The sequence below is a fragment of the Fistularia commersonii genome, chromosome 20, assembly GCF_037954325.1.
Source record: "Fistularia commersonii isolate RoL2024-O1a breed Wild chromosome 20, RoL_Fcom_v1.0, whole genome shotgun sequence".
NCBI lineage: Eukaryota > Metazoa > Chordata > Actinopteri > Syngnathiformes > Fistulariidae > Fistularia > Fistularia commersonii.
This window is the reverse complement of record NC_141303.1, coordinates 9,407,048-9,431,920: the sequence shown is the minus strand read 5'-3', so window position 1 is coordinate 9,431,920 and position 24,873 is coordinate 9,407,048. Positions and strand designations below refer to the sequence as shown.

The window sequence follows — 24,873 nt, the reverse complement described above, 5'->3', positions numbered from 1 at the left end:
AGTACAAAAAATAAAACTACATAAATACACCTTTAACGTCTGCTATTTTTCTTTCTTTTTCTTTTTGTTTGTTTGTTTGTTTGTTTTCTGTTCTTCTGGATCCGGGAGCCGGACACTTCGTCGTGTAGACACGCGTGCACGCGCAAGCACACGCGTGCACGCAGCTGGTGACGTCAGGCCGGAGTTTGGATTGGAAAGCCAAGTGGATGAAGGAAGTGGAGATCTCCACCCTCCAGCCTCCCCCGACACTTCTCATAAATATTATCGAGGTTGAGCTGAGGGAAACTCGCAGCGGAAAGTCACGCCGTGTCTTGCTTACCTGCCTTTTTACCAATCACAGAAAACTGCCTTTCCTCCTCCTCCTCTTCTTCTTCTCCCTCCTCTTCCTCTCCTTCTTCTTCCTTTTCTTCCACTCGTTCTCCGCACGGGTTCCTCGGATGCGCCCCGGGCTTCGGAATTCCAAACCCAACTTTAAGTATCGCCTGTTGAGCCTCGAGTTCGCCGTTCCCCCGGTCCTCCGCAAGCCCCCACCCCGAGTGGGCTCCTGTCCGTCCCGAGTGGGGTCCTGTTCGTCCCGAGTGGGGTCCAGTCCATCCCGCAGGTAGAGACTGACCCACACGATGTCCCGCCCCGCGTCCTGATCTGGATTTGGTGAATGACAGAGAGCCGCGGTTCGGCTGGGCGACCCGGGACCTTTATTTCCCAACCCCCGTCGACCTTGGTGTAGAATTCGAGCAAACCGTTTATTTGAGCCTTTATTTTATTTTATTTTATTATTTTCAAAGGACTTTTTTTATCATTAAGTCGAACTTTAAAAGTCCGCGATGAGCAAACCCGCCGGATCAACAAGTGGCTGTTTGGATATTCTCAATGTCAAATCCAGTAAGTGTTACTTATTTTTTTATATATTAAAAATATTGTCTTGAAAAAAGAAAACAAATACATTTCCTGGAGGATAAAACAATTCGACATGTCACTGCTGATACAACTGATCTTTCCTGATGGCACTTCTGTGACCTGAAAACATTCATTTAGACTGAAGTTCCCTCCACACTCCTAATTCTAAATGTTTATTTATTGTCTTCGTTTCTTTTTCTTTATTTTGTCTCTTTCGTTCGATTTCTTTTTTTTTCGTCTTTTCTTGTTTTTACTTGATTCGTTGCTGTAAAAAGTCAGAACTCTTCTTATTATTCCTCATTGACACTCAATGGACTTGTTTATTGTAAGGTATATCTCGGGGATGACCGAGCTCTTCTGGTTGATTCATTTAAAGTTTTTTATTTTTCTATAAATTATAGTGATTGCTTCTCTGCTCAGTTTGTGTGTGTGTGTGTGTGTGTGTGTGTGTGTGTGTGTGTGTGTGTGTGTGTGTGTGTGTGTGTGTGTGTGTGTGTGTAGTCGCTCCTGGACTCAATATCCTCTGTATATTAAACGAAAACAGTATTAATAAATAATCAGGGAGTAGATGCTGTTTCTGTTTGGAGTAAACCGGACTCGGTGAAATGACCCCTCTTGGGCCCCGTAATTAATTCAAATCAAAACCCGTTTCTAGGCCATCGCTTTTGTCCTGCTGCGTTTTTTTAATGCATTTCCGTTCAAAAACATGCACGTATGAGTTGCCTCTGCTTTAAAAAATTGATTAAAAAGCGAGTTGTGGTTAAAATGAAAGTAACTTTCACTTCTCCAGCCCCACATCCCTCCAGTCTGGAGTTCACTTGATGGGTGGCCGGGGCTCCGACTGCTCCACCTCGTCAAACTTCATTTCGAGCTCTTTTTAGCAGTATTTTTTCTTCCTTGATGGTTATTACGGTAATGGAAGATGCCATATATCTTCTAGCAATTACCGCGCACAAAGGAGACGAATTGGACCCCCACAGCGCGAAGTTAAATACCCCCCCCCCAGACACACACACACACACACATACACACACAAACATACTCGCAGCAAAATTGTGCGTAATTTCATTTTAATTGACTCTAAAGGATTTTATTGGATATCTGTTGCGCCAGAGCGCAAACCGTCGCAACTTTCCGTTTCAATCTAAACGGAATCTACTACATAGAAATATACGCATGTTTTTTTTCGCAATATATAAAAATGTACACAAATATTCCGTTGTTTTTTTTTTATTTTTATTTTTTTTTGGGGGGGGGGTGTTAGGGAGGGGTGTTTGAAACTTCTCGCGTTTTCTCGCCCTCCCCCACGGATTTGGAAAGGTGGGCCGCTGCGTGTCAATGAGCCGAACCGTGGTCAACAGTTAAAAAGCCTTTACGGCCTCCTGATTCTTTCTAATCTGGCAACCGGAGCCCCGTAATTCTCCGGCGGAGTCATTGTCTTCGCCGTGGACTAGTTATTCCCATGCTACCCCTTTTTGACGGGTCACTGGTGAATCAATGAGCAGGTGGCAAAACGTCAGCGTAATTACATAGAAGCCTTCCCCCGCCCCCCCCCCCTCCCTGCCACCTCATATGCATACAAGTATATGTTTTTTTCCACGGGTTCTGCAATAAAATCTTCAGCAAAATTATATATGTGAAAATGTATATATGTGTGTGTGTGTATGTATACATATTTATGTATATATATATACACACACATATATATTGTTTTGTTTTCTTCTGCGCAGTGCGCGATTTACATGCACTTCATTTTTGAGTCGGTGCGCATTATTCTCACGGTGCAGTGTCACTCCCTAATCCTGGGGGCCTATAGACCTGCGGAATAAAGCAGCTGTCGAGTTCCATTATGAAGGGGGAGTTTGGCAGCTTGTCGAGATGCAGGCAGTCAGACGAGCTTCAATGGGGGAAAATCATTAAGTTAACACTTTCCCCTAATGTCTCCATTGTACGGCCGCGGGCCTTTGTCTTACTGCGCAGATATGACGCTTCTCGCCGGACCCTATGCCGCAAACGTGCGCTCTGAATTCCCATGGTGGGACGAAGCCCGCAGCTCGTGTGCGCGCACACACACACATACACACGCAATCAGTATGTGACTTGTATGGGACGAAAATAAATGATTTATTGCATGATACATTGTTACCCCCCCATCCTCCCCCCTATCACCATCACACCATTTGGAGTGACAATTCCAAGGTGGCGCAAAGTGACTTTTGCAATTTCTAAAGTTTTTTTTTCTTTTGTGGTATTTTTCAAAAGATAAAAAAAAAAAAAATTGTTGGGATTATTCGACGGCGTCCTGATTTTGGAAGTGAAACGCGTTGTCTCCCCTCGCAGGTCGAATTTTGGACATCCCGTGCAAAGTGTGCGGCGACCGCAGTTCGGGCAAACACTACGGCGTGTACGCCTGTGACGGCTGCTCCGGCTTCTTCAAGCGGAGCATCCGGAGGAACAGGACCTATGTCTGCAAATCGGGCTCTCAGGTGAGGCCTGATGGACGATCACTTCAGATCTAATGTGTTTCTATCATCTTACAAACAGAGCATAAGGCCGAAATAATAGAATACTTTAAATGTGTTATTTCACTGCAGGGCAGAGAGCGAGGCATGTGGGACTGCTGTTTTTTTTATCATAGTTGGGGCCTTAACATTTATCTGATTTGGTAAATAATCACCTTTCCAAATGATGCTTTAAGAGTATAATACATCGAAGTGGATTGACTTGACGGTCTTGGCATGTAAAAAAAAAACACGATTCGTTTCACAAACGGGTTCACACGCAAGTTCCACGCCTGGCTGATGCGCCCGGTTTCCGTCAGGCCTCGGCTGGGAAACAGTGGGATAAGCAGTGTGTGTTGTAATTCATCAGGTATAATCCAGTCTAATGTGTTGAATCGAGGATTTGGGCTGCGGAGGGGGGGGGGGGAATAGGGTACTTATCCTCCGGGATGAGGCCACGGAGAAACAGTGGGGGAGCAGGTCGATAACTACACGATAATAAAGCTTTCACCTGGAGATTGGTCTCCTGGGAAGATAATTGTAAGATTTATTCTGCCGTGCGAGCTGACATACATTAGTCGGAAGCTGTAACTAACTCGCCCCCCTTCTCTCTCTCTTACTCGCTCTCTCTGTGTGCAGGGCGGTTGTCCCGTGGACAAAACCCACAGGAACCAGTGCCGAGCGTGCCGCTTGAAAAAGTGTCTGGAAGTGAACATGAATAAAGACGGTAAATAGGATTAATTGAATTATCACTTGGGCCACGCACGCCGCGGCTGCGAGATGGGTGGGAGCGACACGCAGATAATGATCCCCGCTTTGCCTGTATTATGTGGTTATAGCTATTTTGTGCGGGGAAATCTTGTAGATGATGAAAAGCCTCAGATTAGGATTTGATTAATTATGGGAGTAGATACACCCGTCCCGCACCTCACCCCGCCCCGCCGCGCATCCTCCACCCATCATACTACACGCAAGGACCATTCCTTCACTTTCTGCTCCTCTGTCCCGTCCCACAGCCGTTCAACACGAGAGGGGGCCTCGGACCTCCACCATCCGCAAACAGGTCGCTCTCTATTTCCGGGGCCACAAAGAGGTGAACGGATCCACCACGCACTTTCCGGGATCCTCCCTGCCCGGCCCGCCGTTTTTCACTACTGTCACGCAGCTGGAGCCTCACAACCTAGAGATGAGCACAGTGACCACGACGCCGGAGAGACAGGCCATCGTGGGTCTGGCACAGCCCACTCCCAAAGTACGATTATTATTATTATTATTATCATTATTATTATTATTATTGTTATTATTATTATTGTTGTTGTTGTTGTTGTTGTTTTTATCATCATCATCATCATCCAGTTATCGTTGCCTCAGTCATTCACCATCTGGAAATTCGACCTGACCTGAAACAAGTTAAAAAAAAATAAAACCCTGAGCCCAAGCATTACTGTGAGGATTAACCAAACACAGATTTTCTTTTAAACTTTTTTTTTTCTATTTATTCTCATGAGAAACATTTATTGATTAATTTCTTTTAACTTATCACATTTTTAAAAATAAAAATAAAAAAATCAGCCAATTTCAGAGTCAGCATCTGTCAAAAATGCGATATTTCGCATATATTCGCACTAAACCTCCTAAATGTTATTATAGGATTACCCCCCTTTTTTCCCCTCCAGGGTTAGAAGTTGAAATTCTTGCCCTGATTTAGCAGCAAATCTGCCGATCAGATTTCTGACCGTAAATCCAACACAAGCATCGCTAATAAAACCAGGTGCTGCGGCTTGGAATTTGACCTTCGCTCCGCACAATAAACCCAACTGTTCTCATCCGCTGAGGAGCAAATACCCATGATGTAGATGGTGATGTCGATGATGATGATGACGATTATAATGAAGATGACAGGAACTCTAAATCCACACCTCTCTGTTCTCCAGTATCCTCACGAGGTCAGCGGCACACCCATGTACCTATACGAGGTGGCAACAGAGTCTGTGTGCGAGTCGGCCGCTCGCCTCCTCTTCATGAGCATTAAGTGGGCGAAGAGCGTGCCCGCGTTCTCCACGCTCCCCCTGTCTGATCAGGTGGGTGTTGGTGTCTGGTGATGAAATGGAAAAAAAGGGATGCTCTCTGGGGACCTGTAGAAAGTCACCATATTATGACCAACACATATACACAAGAGTTTAAAGTTCCCCTCCACATGATAACATGACTCAGCTCTAGCTCATTCAATTTCACTTTTAGGGTGATGTTTTAGCAGAGTGTTATACTAGGGTAATGAAAACCTAATGTTTTGTTGTTTTTATTTATTCACCACTTAGAAATCTGAATTGTAAGGGCAGCTACATGATTTGTGACATCACAAATATTACCAGTGCCAGTGTGAGGCGTTCACTTTAAACTGAATATTGATGTCAAAATATTAGGAGACATTTCAGCACCTCAAGGAGACATTTTAGTGCCTGAAATCTGTGTTATTGGTAATTTCAGCATGTAAAGTTGTTTTGTGCCTCCCTGATTGCTCTGAAGTGGGATTGTATGATATTTGAAGACAGAACATTTAAAGTTAAATGTAAATCAAGCTTGCCACTCACACACTGCGTACTCACTGTTTGTATAGTAGTAGAAAGTGCCACAGCTTGACTTTACTGGTGTTTGAAACAGATGTAAAGGCTGAATGAAAAGTATCTTTGCAGCTGATTCTCTTGGAAGATGCTTGGAGGGAACTATTTGTTCTTGGCATCGCACAGTGGGCCATTCCTGTTGACTCCACGACTCTGCTTGCTGTTTCAGGTAAGCCAAAGAGTACTTAAGATCTCATAACCTGGATGTGACTGTGTCTGCAGACTACTGTAAATGGTCGCACTGGTGTCATCCTCTAATGCGCGATCATTTTTATCAACAGGTATGAATACTGAAAACACAGAGTCTCAGCGGACAAATAAGATCATGTCTGAGATACAAGCACTTCAAGAAGTGGTCACCAGATTCAGACAGATGCGCCTTGATGCAACAGAGTTTGCCTGCTTGAAATGCATTGTGACGTTCAAAGCTGGTGAGTTTTGCGGCGGGCCTCTGTTACCAAGCTAAAGAAATGTTCAAAGCCCATGACAGAAACCATCATTTTGGGAAGTGACTTTGTTAACCGTGCATTAGTATTTAACCTGTGTATCCTCATATGGCTTGCGCTGAGTGTAAAGGGCATACTGCAGTAGTCACTTTCTAGTTCTAGTTATTTTTTGCACGCAACTGTATAATAGAAGCTGCTTGTATATGGCTTTATAGAAAGTACATTTTGTCTTATTAAAAATCAGACGCCGAGGGCATTAATGCATGTTCTATGACACATAATTTGAAATCAGCTTTGGTCCAAGGATTCCATTAGACAATGTGATGTAGTAGGTTTGAGCTTCCAAAAAACTGAGTCATAACACTGTAAACATTACATGATCAGCAGCTCTTGCGAAACTGATATATGCGCTGATGTGTATATTTTGGAAGTCATGCATTTGTGCAATATTGTGGAACAGGAAGTAGTTTTTATTATGAGGCTTTCAACGTGATTCTTTTATTTGTAGAACACTTACTTGATCGTTGCATTGAATTCATTGTATACTGCTTGTGTATAACAGTTCCCACGCATGGTGGCACTGAGTTAAGAAGTTTCCGTAATGCCAGTTCCATAGCTGCGCTACAAGATGAGGCACAGCTCACACTCAACAGTTACATTCACACCAGGTGAGATGAATCAGATTGATTCTACAGATACACACACTCACTGTAAAGTTAATGAGGCAATCTTATATCGGAAAATTCCTGCCATTTTAACCTGTTGCCTTGTTCGCTGAGGTATCTTAATTGGATAACGAATGAAATCTAGTCATGACAATGGGAATTGCATGTTTGTTTATTTATTTATTTATTTATTTATTCATCTATTACCCTGGTTGCAGGTACCCGACTCAGCCTTGTCGATTTGGGAAGCTACTCCTCCTGCTGCCAGCACTGCGCTCGGTCAGCCCATCCACTATCGAGGAGGTGTTCTTCAAGAAGACCATCGGTAACGTGCCCATCACCAGGCTCCTCTCCGACATGTACAAATCCAGTGATATATGAAGCGTGGCCATCTGCCTGTGGGGAAAAGACATGAGCAGAACACCCAGAGACCCACAGGCCAATGTCAAATCAAGGCTGGTGTAACCACGGAATAAAGCGTTGACAAGCACAGAATCTATCGAGACTATTTAAGAGAAAGGCTCAAATGCAAAGAGACTGCAACAGAGTGAGAGTTCAACAAGCCTGTTAACAGTTGCTCTAGTTGAGGATTAGTGTAACTTTTTAGAATCCTGTGTATAAAGGAAAACTGCACAGACAGACACCTGCAGTGTTTAAATAGACTCTGGATGCACCTGTCAAGTTATCTGACAAAGAAAATGTTCTATGTGAAGCGTTTCCGAGTGTCTGTGAGACCAATGAGCTTAACAACCAATTCAATATTTTATTGCTGTGTTCAATCCCAATGGAGGAAACCAAAAAAAAGGAAAAGAAAAAAAAAGAAGCATGGCCAGCCGGGGGGAAGTGAGGTACTGTCCCTTGATCCAGTGCTGAAACCAAATGCACTGGGCAACTTCGAAGAGGTGCCACCTGTATGAAAAACTGACTGTAATAGTAAATACAACTAAAGATGGTGTCTGTATTTAAGTGGTTACTGTCCTGTTTCTGTGCATCTGGTTTGAGGCACAACTTTAAATTGTTTAGGTCAACTCTAAGTTAGACACTAACACTGGATAAAATAATATTCAGCACTTAGAACTGTTTTGTGGCCTATGATGTTTATATTCTTTTGTAAATACTTTGAGTTATAACGATTTAGAGTTGTAACCCAGAGAATATGGTTATATAGTTCTGTTAGAAAGCTACCAAGTTACAGAGCTTGTTTGTGTCTTTGCAAATCACTATTGTTCTTGAAATTTTTATCAATTAAAAGACATATTTAGAAGCAGTCTCCTTGATTCTAAGTCAAAACTCAGGACAGTTAAATTAAGAACGACATCTCTGGCATAGACAATGCATTTGTGGAACAATAAATACAATATGCTCGATAAGTTGGTAAACTATTGCCTCTCCAATGTGTGAGACAGGTGAACCCTGAAAAACCAACAGAAGTACTTATGTGTGCAGACATTTCACCTGTTTTATTGGAAAATCTTCAAAATAAACAAACATGGCACAGCAGTATACAAATCTCAAAATGCATATAGCCAGTAGAAATACTGCAGTTCCCTCTTTGAAAATTATTCATTTCTTTCTAGAAAATCACGGTGACCACTGGGCAAGTGCTGGCTGACGTGCACACCAAGTGCTTCCTTTGCGAAGAGGGGATCCACAATGTGTGATTTTGAGGTCAAGGCCTACCAGGTGTATTTGTGTGTAGTTGCGACATGCCATCATTAAATATACGATGGAAAACATTGTGGGTCTTTTCAAGAGCTCTGAATACATAGGACAGTGTTACTATATAAATGATAAAGTTCTGAGACATTGATAGTGATAAATACATAATATACCCACATTAGTGGCATTTCCAGACATTAAGAGAAGAACTTAGATTACTCTGAACCACAATTTTTTTGCAGGGTTTCTTGATTTTAATTTGAGGGTGAAGACAAACATGGATAAGGGTCGATAATTACACGAAAAGAGGGCGGTGAACATTTTCTTTAGGGTCATTGAAAAGTTAATTGTCTGAGAGAAACCTGGTGCAGTGGCGAGAGCTTTGGGTCGTAGGGCAAAGCTAGGCTAAGCCAGACTGGACAAGACTGGGCCAAGCTTGAGCCATCTTCTTCTTCAAGCTTGCCTAACTTTGCATGGGGTGTAGTTCTTGTCCACGCATTCCTCCTGTAGAAACATGTGCAGGCACCGCTCATTCTGTGCTAGAGGATGTCCTGCCACTCTGAAACACAAAACAACAAAATAGCAGGCTCATTGATACTCAAAGAACAGCTTAAAGCTCAGAGACAAGAATAGACCTTGAGCTTGGACACAAGGTCATGGACAGAAGAGGGAGACTGAAAGAATCCTGGAACATCATAATGGTAAGAATAATGCATGTGATTTCAGCACAGATTTATGATCCTGGAGGCATCAGACTTTGAATCATACCAGAGAACATTTTAGGATGGTAATTTTTGTGTGTGCGCAAGTCAGTACAAACATTGGAAAATTATATCTTACAAATTCGTTGTATAAAATAAATCCTGAATCTTTACGCTCTTGAGTGAAAACCTCTATTGGGCTCACTTCGTTGTCCCCCGTTTGACAGTCATTTAATTAACTTGTGACCCTTCAAAATGTTTCAAGCACACAAAAATGCATTTTTCTAACATAAGCCTGAGTATTTTGTTAACTTAAGACCAGGCATGACCAGAGGATAGTCTAGGTCCTTACAATCCGGTTTGGGGGGGTGGGAGTTAGAAATCAGAGGGCAATTCCACTCTTTATCTGACATTGGTGAGCATGGTTTGACTTGAGTACTTCCAAAAAACACAGTAACTGTGGACCAAGAAAATGCTCAGATCCATGCGCACTATTATCCTGCTTAATACGATGAAGCTCACAAGAGAGCAGAGCTGCGGCAGCTGTGCTGCATCATCATCATTAGGAAACTCAATACTGAATGTAAATTAAGTATTAAGTCTCTGTTAAACTGGATTCCATTTGAAAAAAAAATCAAAATACAAGAGCGGTATTATTTTTTCAGCCAGGCCCCTGATTTTGATATTTGCTCATGTGATTTATAAGTTGATTTAGCACTCAAAAATTGCAATCAGATAATCTCTACTTTTTAACACATCAGTCTACCAGACAAAATGGGCATGTAATGTACCAGTGACCCACAGATGGTAGCAGGTGGTCTTATAGGTCGCCAATAACCTTGCTTAATAACCTTCACATTATTTACTTGTAATATGGAGATTGATAAACAAATGTTTCAGGTTGCTGAAAATCACATGTTCAGCATTAAATTGAATAAGTAAGAAGATGTTTGATTTCAGATGTGCAATGTATTTGTTATTCTATTGTGTTTGTAAAAATAAGTGCAGTAGTTTCTGTGAAATATCACATACATTTATATTGAATTTGGACCCTAGAATACAATCAAATTGCATGGTGGCGAATTAAAAAAAAAAAAAAAAATAGAATTGGACACTAAAAGACCAAATGACAAAAACTTCTACCTCATTACTGGGCTGCTTATGAAGCAAGGTGAGAAGTTTTTTGAACTGCAAATAGGTAGAGGAAGACATGCTCTGGTCTATTAAGGTGTCATTGATTAGAGACCAAGGGCTTAATAAAATGATTGGCTAGTATTGATCACACGAGGTCACAGACATGCATTATCAGCAGAGCCTTCATGAGACTGAACAACAAAGTTTCCACCAATTGCAGATATTCATTTGAAACCAACAAAATAAATTTATTATTATTACTTTATTCATTTATTATTACTATTTTTTCCTTGAAACAAATGTGTAGTTGCTTTTTCTGTTCATACAAGAGACAGCAAAGAGGTCAAAGTCTCATCGACCCATCAAGAGCTTTTGGTACAATCTCCAGCGATCAAGAATCGAGCACAGTGGATATGTCTCCTTACTTTTTCCTTATTCAACTTTCATTGCAGTGTGCAATAAAATATGGGGAGGTACACAATGTAGTGCTGTTGAAAAGCACGCATGTATCTAGTAGTTCAGAATTTTCCTTTTTCTCCTTTTTTATGTTGTATTCTTTTGGCTTCATTTAGAAAATGGTATGTATTTTTCTCTCTTAAAGACACTAATGTGAAGCTCCCCTCAGTGTTCCTTTAGATGATGCAGAAGAGCTGAAGAGCAATGAGACAGTGCACCTGAGACCCTAAAACATCCAATTTTTTTTTTTCAAAAAGTGGATTTCTTTAAAAACAGGTTAATGTGACGACTTGGTGTATATATGCATGCACCTTAAGTTCAAATAGAAGGCACTCCAGACAAATTACAAAGTGTGAAGGAGGCTTTCACAGGTCAGGGCAATAACTAGAAAGATCAAGTATGCCCTCAACAAACCTTGATTATTGTGTTCTGGAAATGTTGACACTGAGGAAAAGGTGTAGCATAAGCATCTTAATCTCAAGGCTTTTCCTGGTTTTGAAATGAGACTGTGAGCGCCTCATTATGCTTAACTTGCCAAAATTTAAAACTGAGTTTTCTCACCCTCCCCTCACTTGTTTCATAGCAACAATCATGTTTATCAGAACCAAAGATTTCCTTTTCACAATGCTCTCAATCATGTATCAAACAATGCTGCAAGCCACATTGCCCACTATTAAATCTAGACAATGAAATGATTAAATGCTAAGTGTCACTCATTACAAGCTGTGGGACTTAATTGTCAACACATTCTTATCGTCTTTAAAAACAATTTTATGGATTTCAGGACTTTAATGCACTCAACTGTCTTTACACACTTGATATTCTCACTGGACACTTTAGAACATTTGCACATGAAACAAAGGTAATGGCTTTGTCTGCAATCAAAGCAAATAATTACAATCACACTATAACTTTTATTGTTCTGCAGCTGAAAATGAAGACATGCCAGATATAAAATAAGCAGAGGTGCGCACATCATCCCATGGAAGCACACACTGTAATTTGAGCTGCAATTATCATAAATTAAACATCAACAATAAAACAAATGTTGGAAAAATTATGTTGTGGTGGTGTGCACTTGAGTCCTCCTTGGATATTCTTGTCCAAAGTGAGGTAATTAGCAAGGAAATAAAGGAGGACAGAGAGAAAAAGACCTGCCTGTCTTCACAGGTTCAGTTTGTTGACAATGCGAGAAGCAAAAAAAAGTTGAGCTTTCTTTTAGCACAAAGTGTTACATTGTTCTTGAGAGTTAAAATAATACCATTCAAAGGCAGCAGGTGGGATAAAACAGAAGTGACTTAATTGCTTTAACCTCACTGTAAGGTAGCAGAAGAGCAGAGAAACTGTGGAATGGCTTACTTGTTTAGAAACTGCTCAAGGCCTTGTCTCCTCTCTTCAATGAAAGAGTCGTCAAATATCCCATCATCCCCTCTGAACGGAAGCTGTCGAATAAGAGCTTTACCTGGCAGAGGGGGGACAACCACCTGAGAGTGAACAGCACAAGCAGAAAAATCAGCAAATGTATTTTGAGTAATTAAAAAGATATATATGCATGTAAAAAACACTTTACATATTTCTTTAGAAATAAACCAGATGATGAACTTCATTACTGACGAATTGGTATGTATCAAATGATTTTAATGATTTCTCAACAGCTTTCTCGAAGATGTACAAACACAGATGTAAATTTGTCAAAGGCTCACCTTGCTTTCTCTTTCTAGCTCTGCCCTGAGCCACTCAAAATCACTGTACCGCCTCCGTACACAAGACTCCTTCATTTTAAAGATGGGTAAATTGGTCTGTGAACACAAGAAACACAGTACTTCTAAGACACACCTATCTTTTGAATCTGCTGTTTGAGTATTGCTTGCTTACACAAATTAATATCTAAATTTATGAAAAGGATAAACCTGTTTTTTGTTACAAAAACATCAGGGAAGTTGCCAAATCAAAACATACAAAAAAAAATAGGAAGATGTTCGTAAACATATTTACCCCAGGATTTGAAATAATGATGAAGTGTGGGTTTGCACACTTCAGTGGCCCTTTTGCATGAAACAGTACAACAGATGATAATGTTTGAACAGGTGAACCGAGAAACTATGTGAGAGATCATCTGCTCCTACCCTCCACTGTGACCATTTTATTTTAGTAGCATAACAATGAAATATGTTGAATAACATAATGGGTTGATCTTTTTGTGCATAATAGACCTTGGAGGTTTAGATATAACCTTTAAGCTCTGATGGCAATAGAATTTATCCAGGATATGTCTTTTTGGAAATTTCAATGAGTGTGTCAGGGGACATGGTAGTGGTGTGCATGAGGTAAAGAAACATTCCTTTTTGAGGGTTGGGGTGCATTTATTTAATTAAAAAGAATATGTGGCTTATTAGTGTGCCTTTTCTGCTGTTGTTTTTATTAGTTCTAAACTGACACAAAAATATGATCTCTGAAGAATGATGTGGAGTACACAAACCTTGTGACTTGTATGTGCTTGAGTGACTTTAGAAAATTACTTAATGAAAGAAGATACATGAAAAGGGAACAGTTATATTCATCATTAGGTTTACAGGAAACATTTGGAGATCTCTTAATAGACAAATTTGAACAGCAAACTACCGATTAAGCTTACATAGTCTATTTCCTATATTTAATGCAGTTGAGAAGCAAACATTCTTTACAGTAGGTTTAGGCAAAGCCTTGTGATAATCTGACTTTATTAAACATAGAAAAGAAACAAAAAACAAAGACCCATCTAAACCCATACTGAATAGGAAAATTGAAACTGGCCTCCAGGGAAAAATAAAATAAAAATTCACTCATGTTTTGTCAACCAAGGTCCACTGCACTCAGAATGTTTTGCCATTTTTCATGTCTTACTGCACAACAATGCACAGATGTGTGCATAAGCCTCAGTTGCTGTTGACAAGCACTTGAGAGTGAATTTCATATTAAAAAGAGGAGCTGTTTCGACATTGACAGAAAACATTGGCGCAAACAGCACATTATAGCACAATGCCAAACCTCTTCACTAGTCCTGACAGCACATGGCCATCCCATGACAATGTACAAACAAGGCAGAAGTGAATGAGCATTTCATTGGCAGGCCACATTCACAGAAGGTCAGAATTCATGGAAGACAGAATCATAAGAGCAAAGCAATTGAAAGAGTTGTGCGCGGAATGAATTCAGATACAGACAGTAATAGACTGATCGATGAGCAGATGGCTGAATATCTGCAGCAAAGGGGATGCACAGTTAACCAGAATGTTGAGTAAATGGCTGAATAGGCAAACCACAGGGTGTACATGGTCTTAAAGGACCTACGGAAATATTGGAGAGGTTGAGAGGTCATTCTGTTTGTGTTGGAGTAATTGAGGGGGGTGAGTGGTGTAGGGGCCAGGAGTGGTCTTTTCACTGTCATGGTCTCTTCGTCTTAGCTATTTTCCACTTTATTTTTCTGTCTTGTGACAATTAGTCAGACTTCTATTTTCCGAGATTATCCATTTGGTATATGTAAAGTGAGCAGTGTGACCTGAATGTAGCAATAGTTTCATGTTTGACTTCATAGAAACATTACTTTAGGGAAAATAATAAACAGAATACCTGTGTGAAAATTCAAAATGGCTTCAAGCAGCAGATTATTGACCGATTATGAGAATGCTTTGCTAAAACTTTTGGTATAAACAAAGAATTATCACCAAATCCTAATGATCCAGGTCCAGGTTGTCACCAACTGTTCTGATAATCATAGATTGGTTTGAGTCATACTGCGGGGGACAAAAGTCTAAATTGTGATTTTGTAGTTCATCAAATCAAGAGTGGCTTCTTTACTTTCCATTACAGTTAACTGAATATGTTAATTGAAATACAAACACTTTATTTTTACTGTTGCCTTACAGGAGGTCAAACAACTAACTTATTCACTGTTAAAACCATTTAGTGCTATATTGCACATTACCCTCATTTTAGAACCTATTGGATATAGTAATGGTCCAATAATGGTAATTTTGTAAAAACACTCACTCATTCCAATTCAGCCCTTTACCAGGCCTAAAACCATTCCTTTCATACTATTCCCCCAAACTTTTGTCCAGGTGAAGTTGTCAAAGATCCCTCCTCTTTCTCAGGTCACAGGAGAAGTGGATTATCTTAGCCTTATTGCTTCAGTACACTAGTATTAACTCCACTCTACTCTCACCGCGATCTGTCCCTGCTGCGTAATGTTACCTCACAGCATGGAGTGCTGCGAAGTTAATCCCTACCACAACAGATCACAGTTACAGGTAATCTACCACCGCCGTGACTCTAATCCCATCATGTGCACACAGAAAACACTTAGCCAAGTGCAAGCACACACTGACGTACATGGAACTTGCATGTGCATTTGTTAAGCAATACATTTTGATCAGACACACAATTAACAATGTAATTATAAGAGCATTCAAGCCCATTTGTCCTAACAGTCGAACCCAGGCCACTCATCACCAGACAATGAACCATGCAGGGAGAGTGTAAGGAAAGAAAGTCACCTGGCCTTTCAATCCCCTCACCCTCTCAAACCCTGTGATTAAGAGATTGGTCTTGCAGGACAGGGGGAGGAACAAAAACGACAAAACTGAAAAATGAGAGGTCTCACTCACTCAGCCTCATTATGCACACATACAGAAAGAGGCGGTACGTGAGAGTCAAAGATCAGGTTTCTTTGGCTTCTGTTCTCTTTACGGCTGGTTAGAGGTTAGGGCCAGGGTTTCTCAACTTACTGGCATATAAGAGCGTTTGGGACATAGGAGCGGCACACACCCAACCAGGTCTTGGCGTTTCAATAATTAGTATAAGGCACACGTTCCCTCTTTCACATACAATGAAACCGAACAAAGACCCAGAGGAGAGCCAGGAAGGTGAAAGGCAAGTAACGAGGGGAAAGAAAAACTCATAACTTGGAAAAAAATGAAATAAAACATACACATTCATGGTTCTTTGAGCGCTTGTACGAAAAAATACAAGATTTTTAAAGAGCATAAAGCTAGATGTAACTTCCTTGAAAAGGACCTACTCACTTCATTTTCCATTACGATTGCACAAGATGCAATCTATGCTCCATAGGAAGAGCATGTGATTCATAATGTGTGGGACAAAATGCTGAAGGTTCATTGAACATGGGTTGAAAAGAGGCAGAACCCTTAAAAACAGCCACTGAGAGAAAAAAAAAAGGAGAGAGAGGACAAAGATCACTCATCTCCTGAGAGAACAGTTCAAGGCCACCATGCATTAGCTTTTAGCAGGATGGATCAAGTCAAGTTTGAGAGTGCGCATCCTAAACCTTCCCCATGCCCCCCTCTTACTCCTCCCATATACTCCCCTTTCAGAATAATAGCATTAAAAATGGCAACATAATACCTTCTCATTGCATCATATTCCAAAATGGGGAAAGCTGAGACGGGGAACAAAAGCTTTGGGGCTATGGGTCTTTTGCTCTTGCCTCTCGATGTACTCTCTTACTCGTTCCCTCGCTTGCTGGCCCCTGTGGCCTGACAGCCAATCGTCTCTCCGACTCGCCTAGCTGGCAAAAAGCTGCTTTGTTGCCATAGTATCAACTCCCACTTTTGATACTGTCATTTCAAGTAGGATATGGTAGCCTTGATACAATATGTTCCCGATTTCCATTAAAATAGTTGTCGAAGAGGATGCTGTAGACTTTGGATTACACTTGACTGTGCCTGACAAGCCCCCCACCCCAACCCCCCATCTCTCCCCATTTTATTAATGACCAAAAGGCCCCCACCCAACTGCCCAAATGGAAATGAGAAAGGAAAAAAAGGGAGAAGCTATGGGAGTGAAGAAGAGGAGGGGTGGAAGACCGAGTGAGAGTAGGAGACAGAGCTATAAGAGGCCTTTTATGTACTCCTATCCATAAACAAAGTGGGATCCCAAAGTTCGCTCCTTTGAATGTGCTCTTTAGAGGGGGGACTAGGTAACGAGAAAAAATAGTGATAATATCACCCCATTACTCATGGATTAAAAACTGATATAACTTATAACATTTATTGCTTCTTCTTTTCAGGTATTCGCATCAGCCAAAATTGGATAACATTGTCTTGTTATGAGAAAGACGCCGAATAATTTTTTTTTGGTAGTTTGCTGACCAGAAAATCACTCAGACTAGTGTTTCTATGTGTTTATAGATCCAAGTACTCTGTAAATAACAGACATTCTTACACTTTGGACTGATAAGAGGAAGATTGTTGAGGGTAGGCTGAGAAGGACAGATTACGGTCTTGAGTTTTTTTGTCAATTCCAATTATTAGAGGACTGCTTGGCTTGAAACATATATTATAATAATAATTATGACAAGATGAATTACATGAGGCCATCGGATTCCACCGCATAACTTAATACAAAAAGAAGGAAAAAAAAAAAACACTTCCTGCACTCTCTGAGGCATTTTAGATTTCAAATGCTACAAACAAAAGGGATTTGAGAGAGAACAAGAATTAAATGCTTCAACAAGACCCACAACATTATAAGTCTGCTCAGGCAAAATGAGATATCCGTCTTCTTTCAGTATCAACTTAGCTTTCATCTCTTGAAAAAAAATGTAATGAAAGAGTTAGTGATCCCATTGATTTTAACTACAAATCTAAGCCTGACTGTCAACAAGTGACTATGCAATCTGTCTCACTGCCAATATAAACAATTGGCCTCACATATGAAAATCAAATCCTTGTGCAGCTTGTTTCACCACCAGCTCTGTGAACATTTAGACCAAGTGCTAGTCACTTGGTCAGGGTGTATGTTCTGATCAAAAATAAATGCCTAGATGCTGAAACAACAGAGCCAATGTTCAGCGTGACTACAGTATTATGAAAAGAACTAAATAACCACATAACCAAAGCTTGAAGTAAAATTAGATAAGTGGGCAAAAGGATGATGTCTGGTAAGAGGTGGCTTTATACCCTCCCCTGGGTTTGAGGGGAGTTGAGGCTGGGGAGTAAATGCTCAGGCTCCCCCACATCCAGGCCTGTTTCATTCTTCTCTTCTCTCAATGAGAGGATTAAGCAGACTCTCTCAGTGTGGCCAGAAGTGGTCTCGCGATTTGGGGTGGAACGCAGGACAGCAGTGAGAACAGAGTGACAGAGTAGAAAGTGAGTTATAAGGAGAATGTTAGTTGTACAGCAAAATTTAGATACATAACTCGCGATATCCTTAAGAAAGCCAGCAACAACCCCCACTAAAAAAAAAAAGCATTTCAGCGTTAAGATTCAAGGCAGTATGGCTGCTACTCAACATACTGGATGAATTAAATGCTGCACAGGAGGAGGAAAGGAGCAGAGAAGTAAAGTTTATAGCATATTTGTAAAGCAGTAAAGAATTGCACCACTTGCACTAAAGCAGGGTCACGCAGGGCTATGAGGTGCACAATAAAACTGATTACGCACACATGCTTATTAATACACACTAATCAAGTACAGTAGCCTTATATTAAACTCTAATGCCTGAAGATAGCTTGTTTTCTCTCTCCCACTTCTTCTATGTAAAAAGAGACTAATAATACCTCCAAGCAATTAATCTAAATCCTCTAGGCCTCAAACTACAGGTGTGTCAGTCAACTGAAATGACACTTCAGAGATAAGAAATGGGGCAATCACATAAGGCTGGTGTTAGCCAGACAATTTGAGACTATCAGCATTGTCTGGAAATTGCAATGCACACAACAGTTTGGGTATTACAGAGGATATATGTAGAGACAGACACCATAAAAATATCTGGAAATTAATTTACATTCAAAAACATGAATTACCTATTTGTTTTATTTGATAACGGACTTCATGAAAAGGAATGAATCAATATCCGCAACAACTTTGAAATGCACTTTTGCTAGAATTCTATTATTGAATAAGGTCTTGATCATTAATCTTACCGCAACACACTTGAATTATGTTCAATTAATGGTGCCCAACAACTGGGCACCGTTAAATGAGTACAATACCATCTCCTCTCTCTCCTTTTACGTGGCTTGGTCATAACATATGATAGTTCCTACTAATGTAACATCTATTATGGGATCTTTGTGCTCATTCATCTGTACACATTCATGTCCCAGTTAAGGTTTTTACCATTTTTATTTCGAGATGCTTTTTGTATCATGTTTTCTGAAATATGAGCAATATTCTTAAACGTACTGACTGACATCTCCTGCTAGTGATGCACAGTTTCTGTTGTCAACTGTGCACCCAGACAAACACCTGTGCTGGATTTTACTCATCTATACAATTTTATTTCTATCTTTGAGGACAAAAGTATTTACACAAGTAATCAAACCTTTTACAGTGTAACAGTGCCTCTTGACCTCTTATTTTTTTCTAATATAATCTTTGCTACTTGCTTCAATCTCCACAGGAAACAACCCATTCCAGAGTGCTTGATTCCTGTATGCATAACTGAGGAAGAAGGCAGCATGCCAATGCTTAAAAAAGTCACATATAAACTTGATAAAGAAATATATCTCAGTTTTTAAGACAGCCTAGAGAGTTAATCAATACATGATCTTTAGCGGAGATTTGTCCACGATATCTTTGGAGTTAAGTTTATACGGAGGGATAGAGGATGAGTTAACATGAGGACTGGAGAGACAATGACTAAGATGATTATAAAAACCTTGAAACAGAAAACCCACTCTGAAAAGGTTAATCAGCTAATCATTTTCTTTTCCTCTTGCTGGTCCCTTCAGCGGTCACCATAATGAATCACTTGCCTCCATCTTACCCTATTCTCTGCATCCTCTTCTCTCACACCACCTAACTTCATGTTCTCTTTCACTCAATCCATAAATCTCTTTAGGCTTCCAAGAGCCTTCCTGCCTGGCTATTCCAACCCCAGCATCCTTCTACCAATATATTCACTATCTCTTCCATACATGTCCAAACCATCTCAGTCTGGCCTTACTGAGGCCATCTCCAAAAAAATCCAACAAGTACTGTTCCTCTGAGGGACTCAGTTCATGGGCCTCATTTATCAACTGTGCGTTGAAAAGGTACAAAGATAGATTTTTTTTTTCCCCAAACATGTGGACACCAAGTGTACACACACTTATAAGTAATCTGTGTTGATTAATCCCATTAAGCATGATAAATTCACGCATTTTTGCGCAGTTGATAATGAGGCCTTATATCGTTTCCTCTGTACCACTGCTTCAATCAATATAACATGGCCTGGTCTCACCGAAGTTTCTACACCTTAACTTTCATTCTGGCTGAAACTCTTTTGTAGCATATCACACCTGACACCTTTCTCCCCGCATTCCAATCTGCTTGCACACATTTCTTCACTTCCTTTCAACACTCTCCAGTGCTATGGACTGTTGATCCTAGGTACTTAAAACCCTCCACCATCTTTATCATTACTCCCTGTAGCCTTGCCATTCTATCTCAGTCTAGCTTCTACTACTATTTTTGATAACTCCATGGTATAGCTCATCAACTTTAGTCCTCTCTAGTGACCACAATTCTGCACATCTACACTGACATACCTCGCATCCATTCCACAGGCAACCTCTCACTGTCTCCTGTTGGAAGATCTATATTAAAGGCATGTAAAAACAATTGTAATTTGAAAACGTATCTGTAAACTGTATCTAAGTGTGCAATTATATCATGTTTCAGTTTGAATTTGGATGTGACTGGGTCTACCATCTTCAGGTCAATGACGGCAATTTAAAACTGAAACTTTTGAGTTTACAAAGAATTGAAAAAGGTTCACTGAATTATTTTAAGAGTCTAGAAAGAGTTAATTAGTGTTGTATGAATATATGAATTCCACCTGATGCCAACTACTCTGTGACTTTTAATCATGTGTATGTATATTTAAGTTTTTAACCACTTTGTCACTTAAATTGTTTTTATTGTTATTGTTTCTTTTTCTATTACCTCTGTACTTTGTGTATATATATGTATATGTGTGAACGGAGTCCTAGACTGTTAAGCAACACGCCTTAAATAAAACGTATCATTATATTATTATCATTATTCCTGATAAAATGACTAGTTGAAGTTACAGAATGTAAGAATGTTTGATCACTACTCTCTGGTCAGAGGTCGCACACACTGTCACAGTTTAGGCAATAGCCTGACATGTGACAGGTCACATATACATTGACAAAAACAGGACATAAAAACATACACACCTGTCTGAAAGCCAGGCAATTATCATTCTGTTGAAAAATAATAATGCCGGAGATTCTGTCAGACATTCACTCTACCCTAACTTGTTTCACTCAAGTGGGAGGAAGGAAATGAGTCACGGGGGGGATCAGGTTGGAGACGATCTATGAGCATGCTGCATCCTGTCTCCTATTCCAGAAAAGTTGACCTGTTTACTTTGGCCAGATTTCAAAGCAAATGGGGATATTACTATCAACGTCTTGCCTCAGCAAATGGGGTGCGGCTGGTGTGCAACTCTTGACAGTTAAAATAAAAGTTTCATCTCGGCAGCAGAAGTATTTGCGGCGCTGCCCCTTCGTTTTCCTGCGAATCTGCAACTCCAAAATGGTACAATAAAATATAAGCTACATATTGATTAAAATTCTGGGGAAATTCTGCAGTGAAACACCTGAATGCTAATGTAAACATCCTCATGTATGACTACTATGTGACACAAGAATTGGCGGTTTAACTATACAGTGACTGCTGTTTTATAGCAGGAACTATCAAAAACAGAACAGTCAAAGAACCGCATGATCAGACTATTATCACGTTAAATTTATGTCAAGTAGCTGAGCAACATCGGTTGTTTTAGCTAGCTCAACTAGGCTGTTAGCGTCAAACTACTCGTATCATGAACGCGACCGGACTCCTTTATAAAAGCTTCGGAAATTTTGAATTATTTCGTTGGAGATTTTTACATGTCATTTCAACAGAAGCAGCCTGATAGCCAAATCATCATAACTTCCCTATACATTAGAAACGTTTGCTAGCTAAAGTGCTAGCTCAAGGGCTAATGTAAGTAGCACTTGGTGCCGCTGGCTCACCTTCAGTCTGACTTCATATGTGGTATACCTGCCCCTGCCAACCCCAATTGTCTCAGGGTTAATCACATCAATCTCTAAAAAGTTACTTGGTGGTCCATAAGCGTCATTTAGGTTCTGGGGCTTAGTAAAGAGCCTTCTTGTATCTGCTATGGTGTCAGCCATTTCTTCCCTGTCCTTTTACGAGCTAGGGATGGTGGTGAAGTCCATTAAATTTGCAATATGAACATTCCGGCAACGACCTTCAAAATAAAATAACTAAAGCCGAGAAATGAAAACTGACACGAAATGTAATTATGACATCTTGATCCAGTTGCAAAATATATTGAATTAGTCACTTACCTATATGATATAATCGTTGACACGCGTAGAAATATACCATTATCAAAATGTACATGCAACTGATCGCCACAACTTCCGGTGTTTTGTTTGCACTCATTATTGCTAACTTGATAAATTCTGAACGCAACACTTCCGATCAGCTGAGGTTCAGCTGACTGCTCGACCACCTGCTGTCTGGTTTGTTTATATAATCGGGCAACGATCGCAGTCGCTTTATAATACATAATATGCATACATAGGATAATAGATTTAATTTTGAGTGATGCAACACTTACCGATTGCAATATTCAAATCGTTCAACAATGTGATCTGAAGGTAGACCAGCTTAGAGAGCTTGTAAATAGATGCACATAACCACATTAACTCTTGATTGTTTATATTAAGAAAACGAGGCAACATATTAATTCATGTTTAATTCATTTTCATTTCAGTTATCAGTTTCAGCATTTCAGTTAATCTAACGATCGAGTTAAAGTTTCCATGACTTGTTTACGAGGGCAACTATTGATCTTTACGGCTGCTGAATGTTCACCTAATATATATACGCTAACCCACGTCAGAACATACCATTGCTACACAACGTGTCAAATTTGTTTCAATAAAGGTTCGTCATTTTGAACATCATGGCGGCCTCTGTCATTTCCGCGGCGGTGAGACGCTCAGGGACACTTTTATTTGTTGATACTGTTTTAACCAAGCAACTCTACTACCTGGCTTCCGGCAATTCCGTGATAGGTAACTGTCTTGTTAACTCGCATCTCGCAACTATACGTGAGATCAGGCTGTGATCTACATTTTTTCTTATTGTGTTACTGCTGCTGCTGGTTAAGCAACGCTGTAATCGAGTTTTCATGTTGCGATTCATTCGCCTGTTCCTGTTTCGTGCTATGCAGTTTACATTAGTAGCTTTTTTCAAGCATTGGGTAACTACATTCTGCTGGAATCTTAAAGGTTACATCAGCTGCAAGACGCGCTGCTCATCTGTGTCCTCCACTCCGCCCGAAGCCCCAGCAGCAGATATTATTGTCTCCAGTGAAACTGCCGACAAATACGACCACCTCGTTAAGCAAGGATCCCTGAAAGAAGATACCTTGCAGCGGCGTGTTCTCCAGCAGCTGGTTCAGCTGCAGCAGAATCTCACAAACTACAACAACAGTAGCTACTTGAACCCCCCTCCGCCGAGGCTGACCTCCAACGATGACAGTCGAACTCAGGAGGATGAAGACACCAATTGTGCATCCATTGAAAGGGTACATGTAATTTCTAATGAGAACATGGTTCTTTATGAACTTGTAATTCATTGAATGACTTTTTGTTCGGAAACATGAAGGGAACCAAGGCAGATCGCCTCTTAGAACCGATGCAGTAGCGTAAAGCAAACATTGATAAATTTTTGTTGCTTTAAAGAATGTAAAAATACTTGTAAATCTAGACCAATCGAAATCAAGAGGATAAGGGATTGCACAAGATAGGTTAAAAAGATTGGATATAAGATTCCAGAAAACACGTGTCTTTGTTACTAAATACAGAAGACAATCAGGTTTTACTTAAAGTAAACACACACCAACATTGAAATTAAGCAGTATTTATCAAATGTTCACAGATTATGAAAGCGTTGTTGATGGAAACTACTAAGTGAAGTAAATAACTATGCAACTTTAAGTCTGGTTAAGATTTTACAGATTTTTAAAATATATTTTTGATCAATTGCTCCAACTTATTTATACAATATAGTGACTGCACTGTTGAGGGTGTAGTTCTATGAGGGTGAAGGCTATGTGATACAGTGACACACAACTCAACCCTCTTGTATGCCATGCATTGGACCTCTGTGACTTATGAATTTTCTTTGCATATTACCTATCATCAGACATCAAATTCCATGACTAGCTTGATTAGATGAAAATTACCCTATTGACCTTTTTTAGTGAAGCAGAAAAGATAATAATTGCTTGTTCAGTTTTCACACTGTTCTGGTAGAGTTCTTTTTAATCAATATCAGTGTTAAAGCAAATCAAGCCTGGCAGTTCATACCACTAACTTCTGTTTCAGCTTCATCACATTGTGCATTTCGTCAACATAACATCCTTTTACTATCAATAACATATATGGAGATATCCTGATGCAGCACACTGGTGACAGTGCGATCATCCGCATCATATATACCACCTTGATCCGAGACAGAATTTTTTTCATAGAAGAGGTAGGATAAGAAATTGCTTTTCAAGCTCCTGATTGTGAAGCTCAAGTCCCCCAGTAAGTCGGTCAATTTTCAAGCAAGTCACAAGATTTAAAATTTTGCTTTGAATCCTAAACCTGCCCTAATAGCATTCGTTTAAATGTATTGCAGTGGCATGTACACCAAGTAACAGACAGTCGTTCAAGGCCCTTATTTAACTTCTTAAAATAATTTTGGACATTAGTC

At 40.1% G+C, this 24,873-nt stretch overlaps 3 protein-coding genes across 3 annotated transcripts in view; 2 read left to right on the top strand and 1 right to left on the bottom strand.

Annotated features, from left to right (window-relative positions):
• The first annotated feature begins 254 nt into the window (after positions 1 to 254).
• Positions 255 to 8,528, top strand: nr2e1 (nuclear receptor subfamily 2, group E, member 1). Its single transcript, XM_086167138.1, has 9 exons — positions 255 to 882; positions 3,238 to 3,383; positions 4,038 to 4,125; positions 4,415 to 4,650; positions 5,333 to 5,479; positions 6,092 to 6,188; positions 6,301 to 6,450; positions 7,028 to 7,133; positions 7,349 to 8,528. The coding sequence occupies exons 1-9, from the start codon at positions 825 to 827 to the stop codon at positions 7,509 to 7,511; spliced, it is 1,191 nt and encodes a 396-aa protein (XP_086023264.1). The 5' UTR covers positions 255 to 824; the 3' UTR covers positions 7,512 to 8,528.
• Positions 8,529 to 8,568: 40 nt separating this feature from the next.
• Positions 8,569 to 22,306, bottom strand: snx3 (sorting nexin 3). The gene is made up of 4 exons (XM_086167140.1): positions 22,110 to 22,306; positions 12,784 to 12,879; positions 12,440 to 12,564; positions 8,569 to 9,348 (listed from the first exon to the last, which is right to left on the bottom strand). The coding sequence occupies exons 1-4, from the start codon at positions 22,269 to 22,271 to the stop codon at positions 9,243 to 9,245; spliced, it is 489 nt and encodes a 162-aa protein (XP_086023266.1). The 5' UTR covers positions 22,272 to 22,306; the 3' UTR covers positions 8,569 to 9,242.
• Positions 22,307 to 22,568: 262 nt separating this feature from the next.
• Positions 22,569 to 24,873, top strand: part of afg1lb (AFG1 like ATPase b) — a 30,555-nt gene continuing 28,250 nt past the window's right edge. Inside the window, exons 1-2 of the mRNA XM_086167001.1 lie at positions 22,569 to 23,183; positions 23,400 to 23,698. Of these exons, the coding sequence (XP_086023127.1) occupies positions 23,072 to 23,183; positions 23,400 to 23,698 (411 nt within the window). The 5' untranslated portion in view covers positions 22,569 to 23,071. The remainder of the gene's footprint in view (positions 23,184 to 23,399; positions 23,699 to 24,873) is intronic.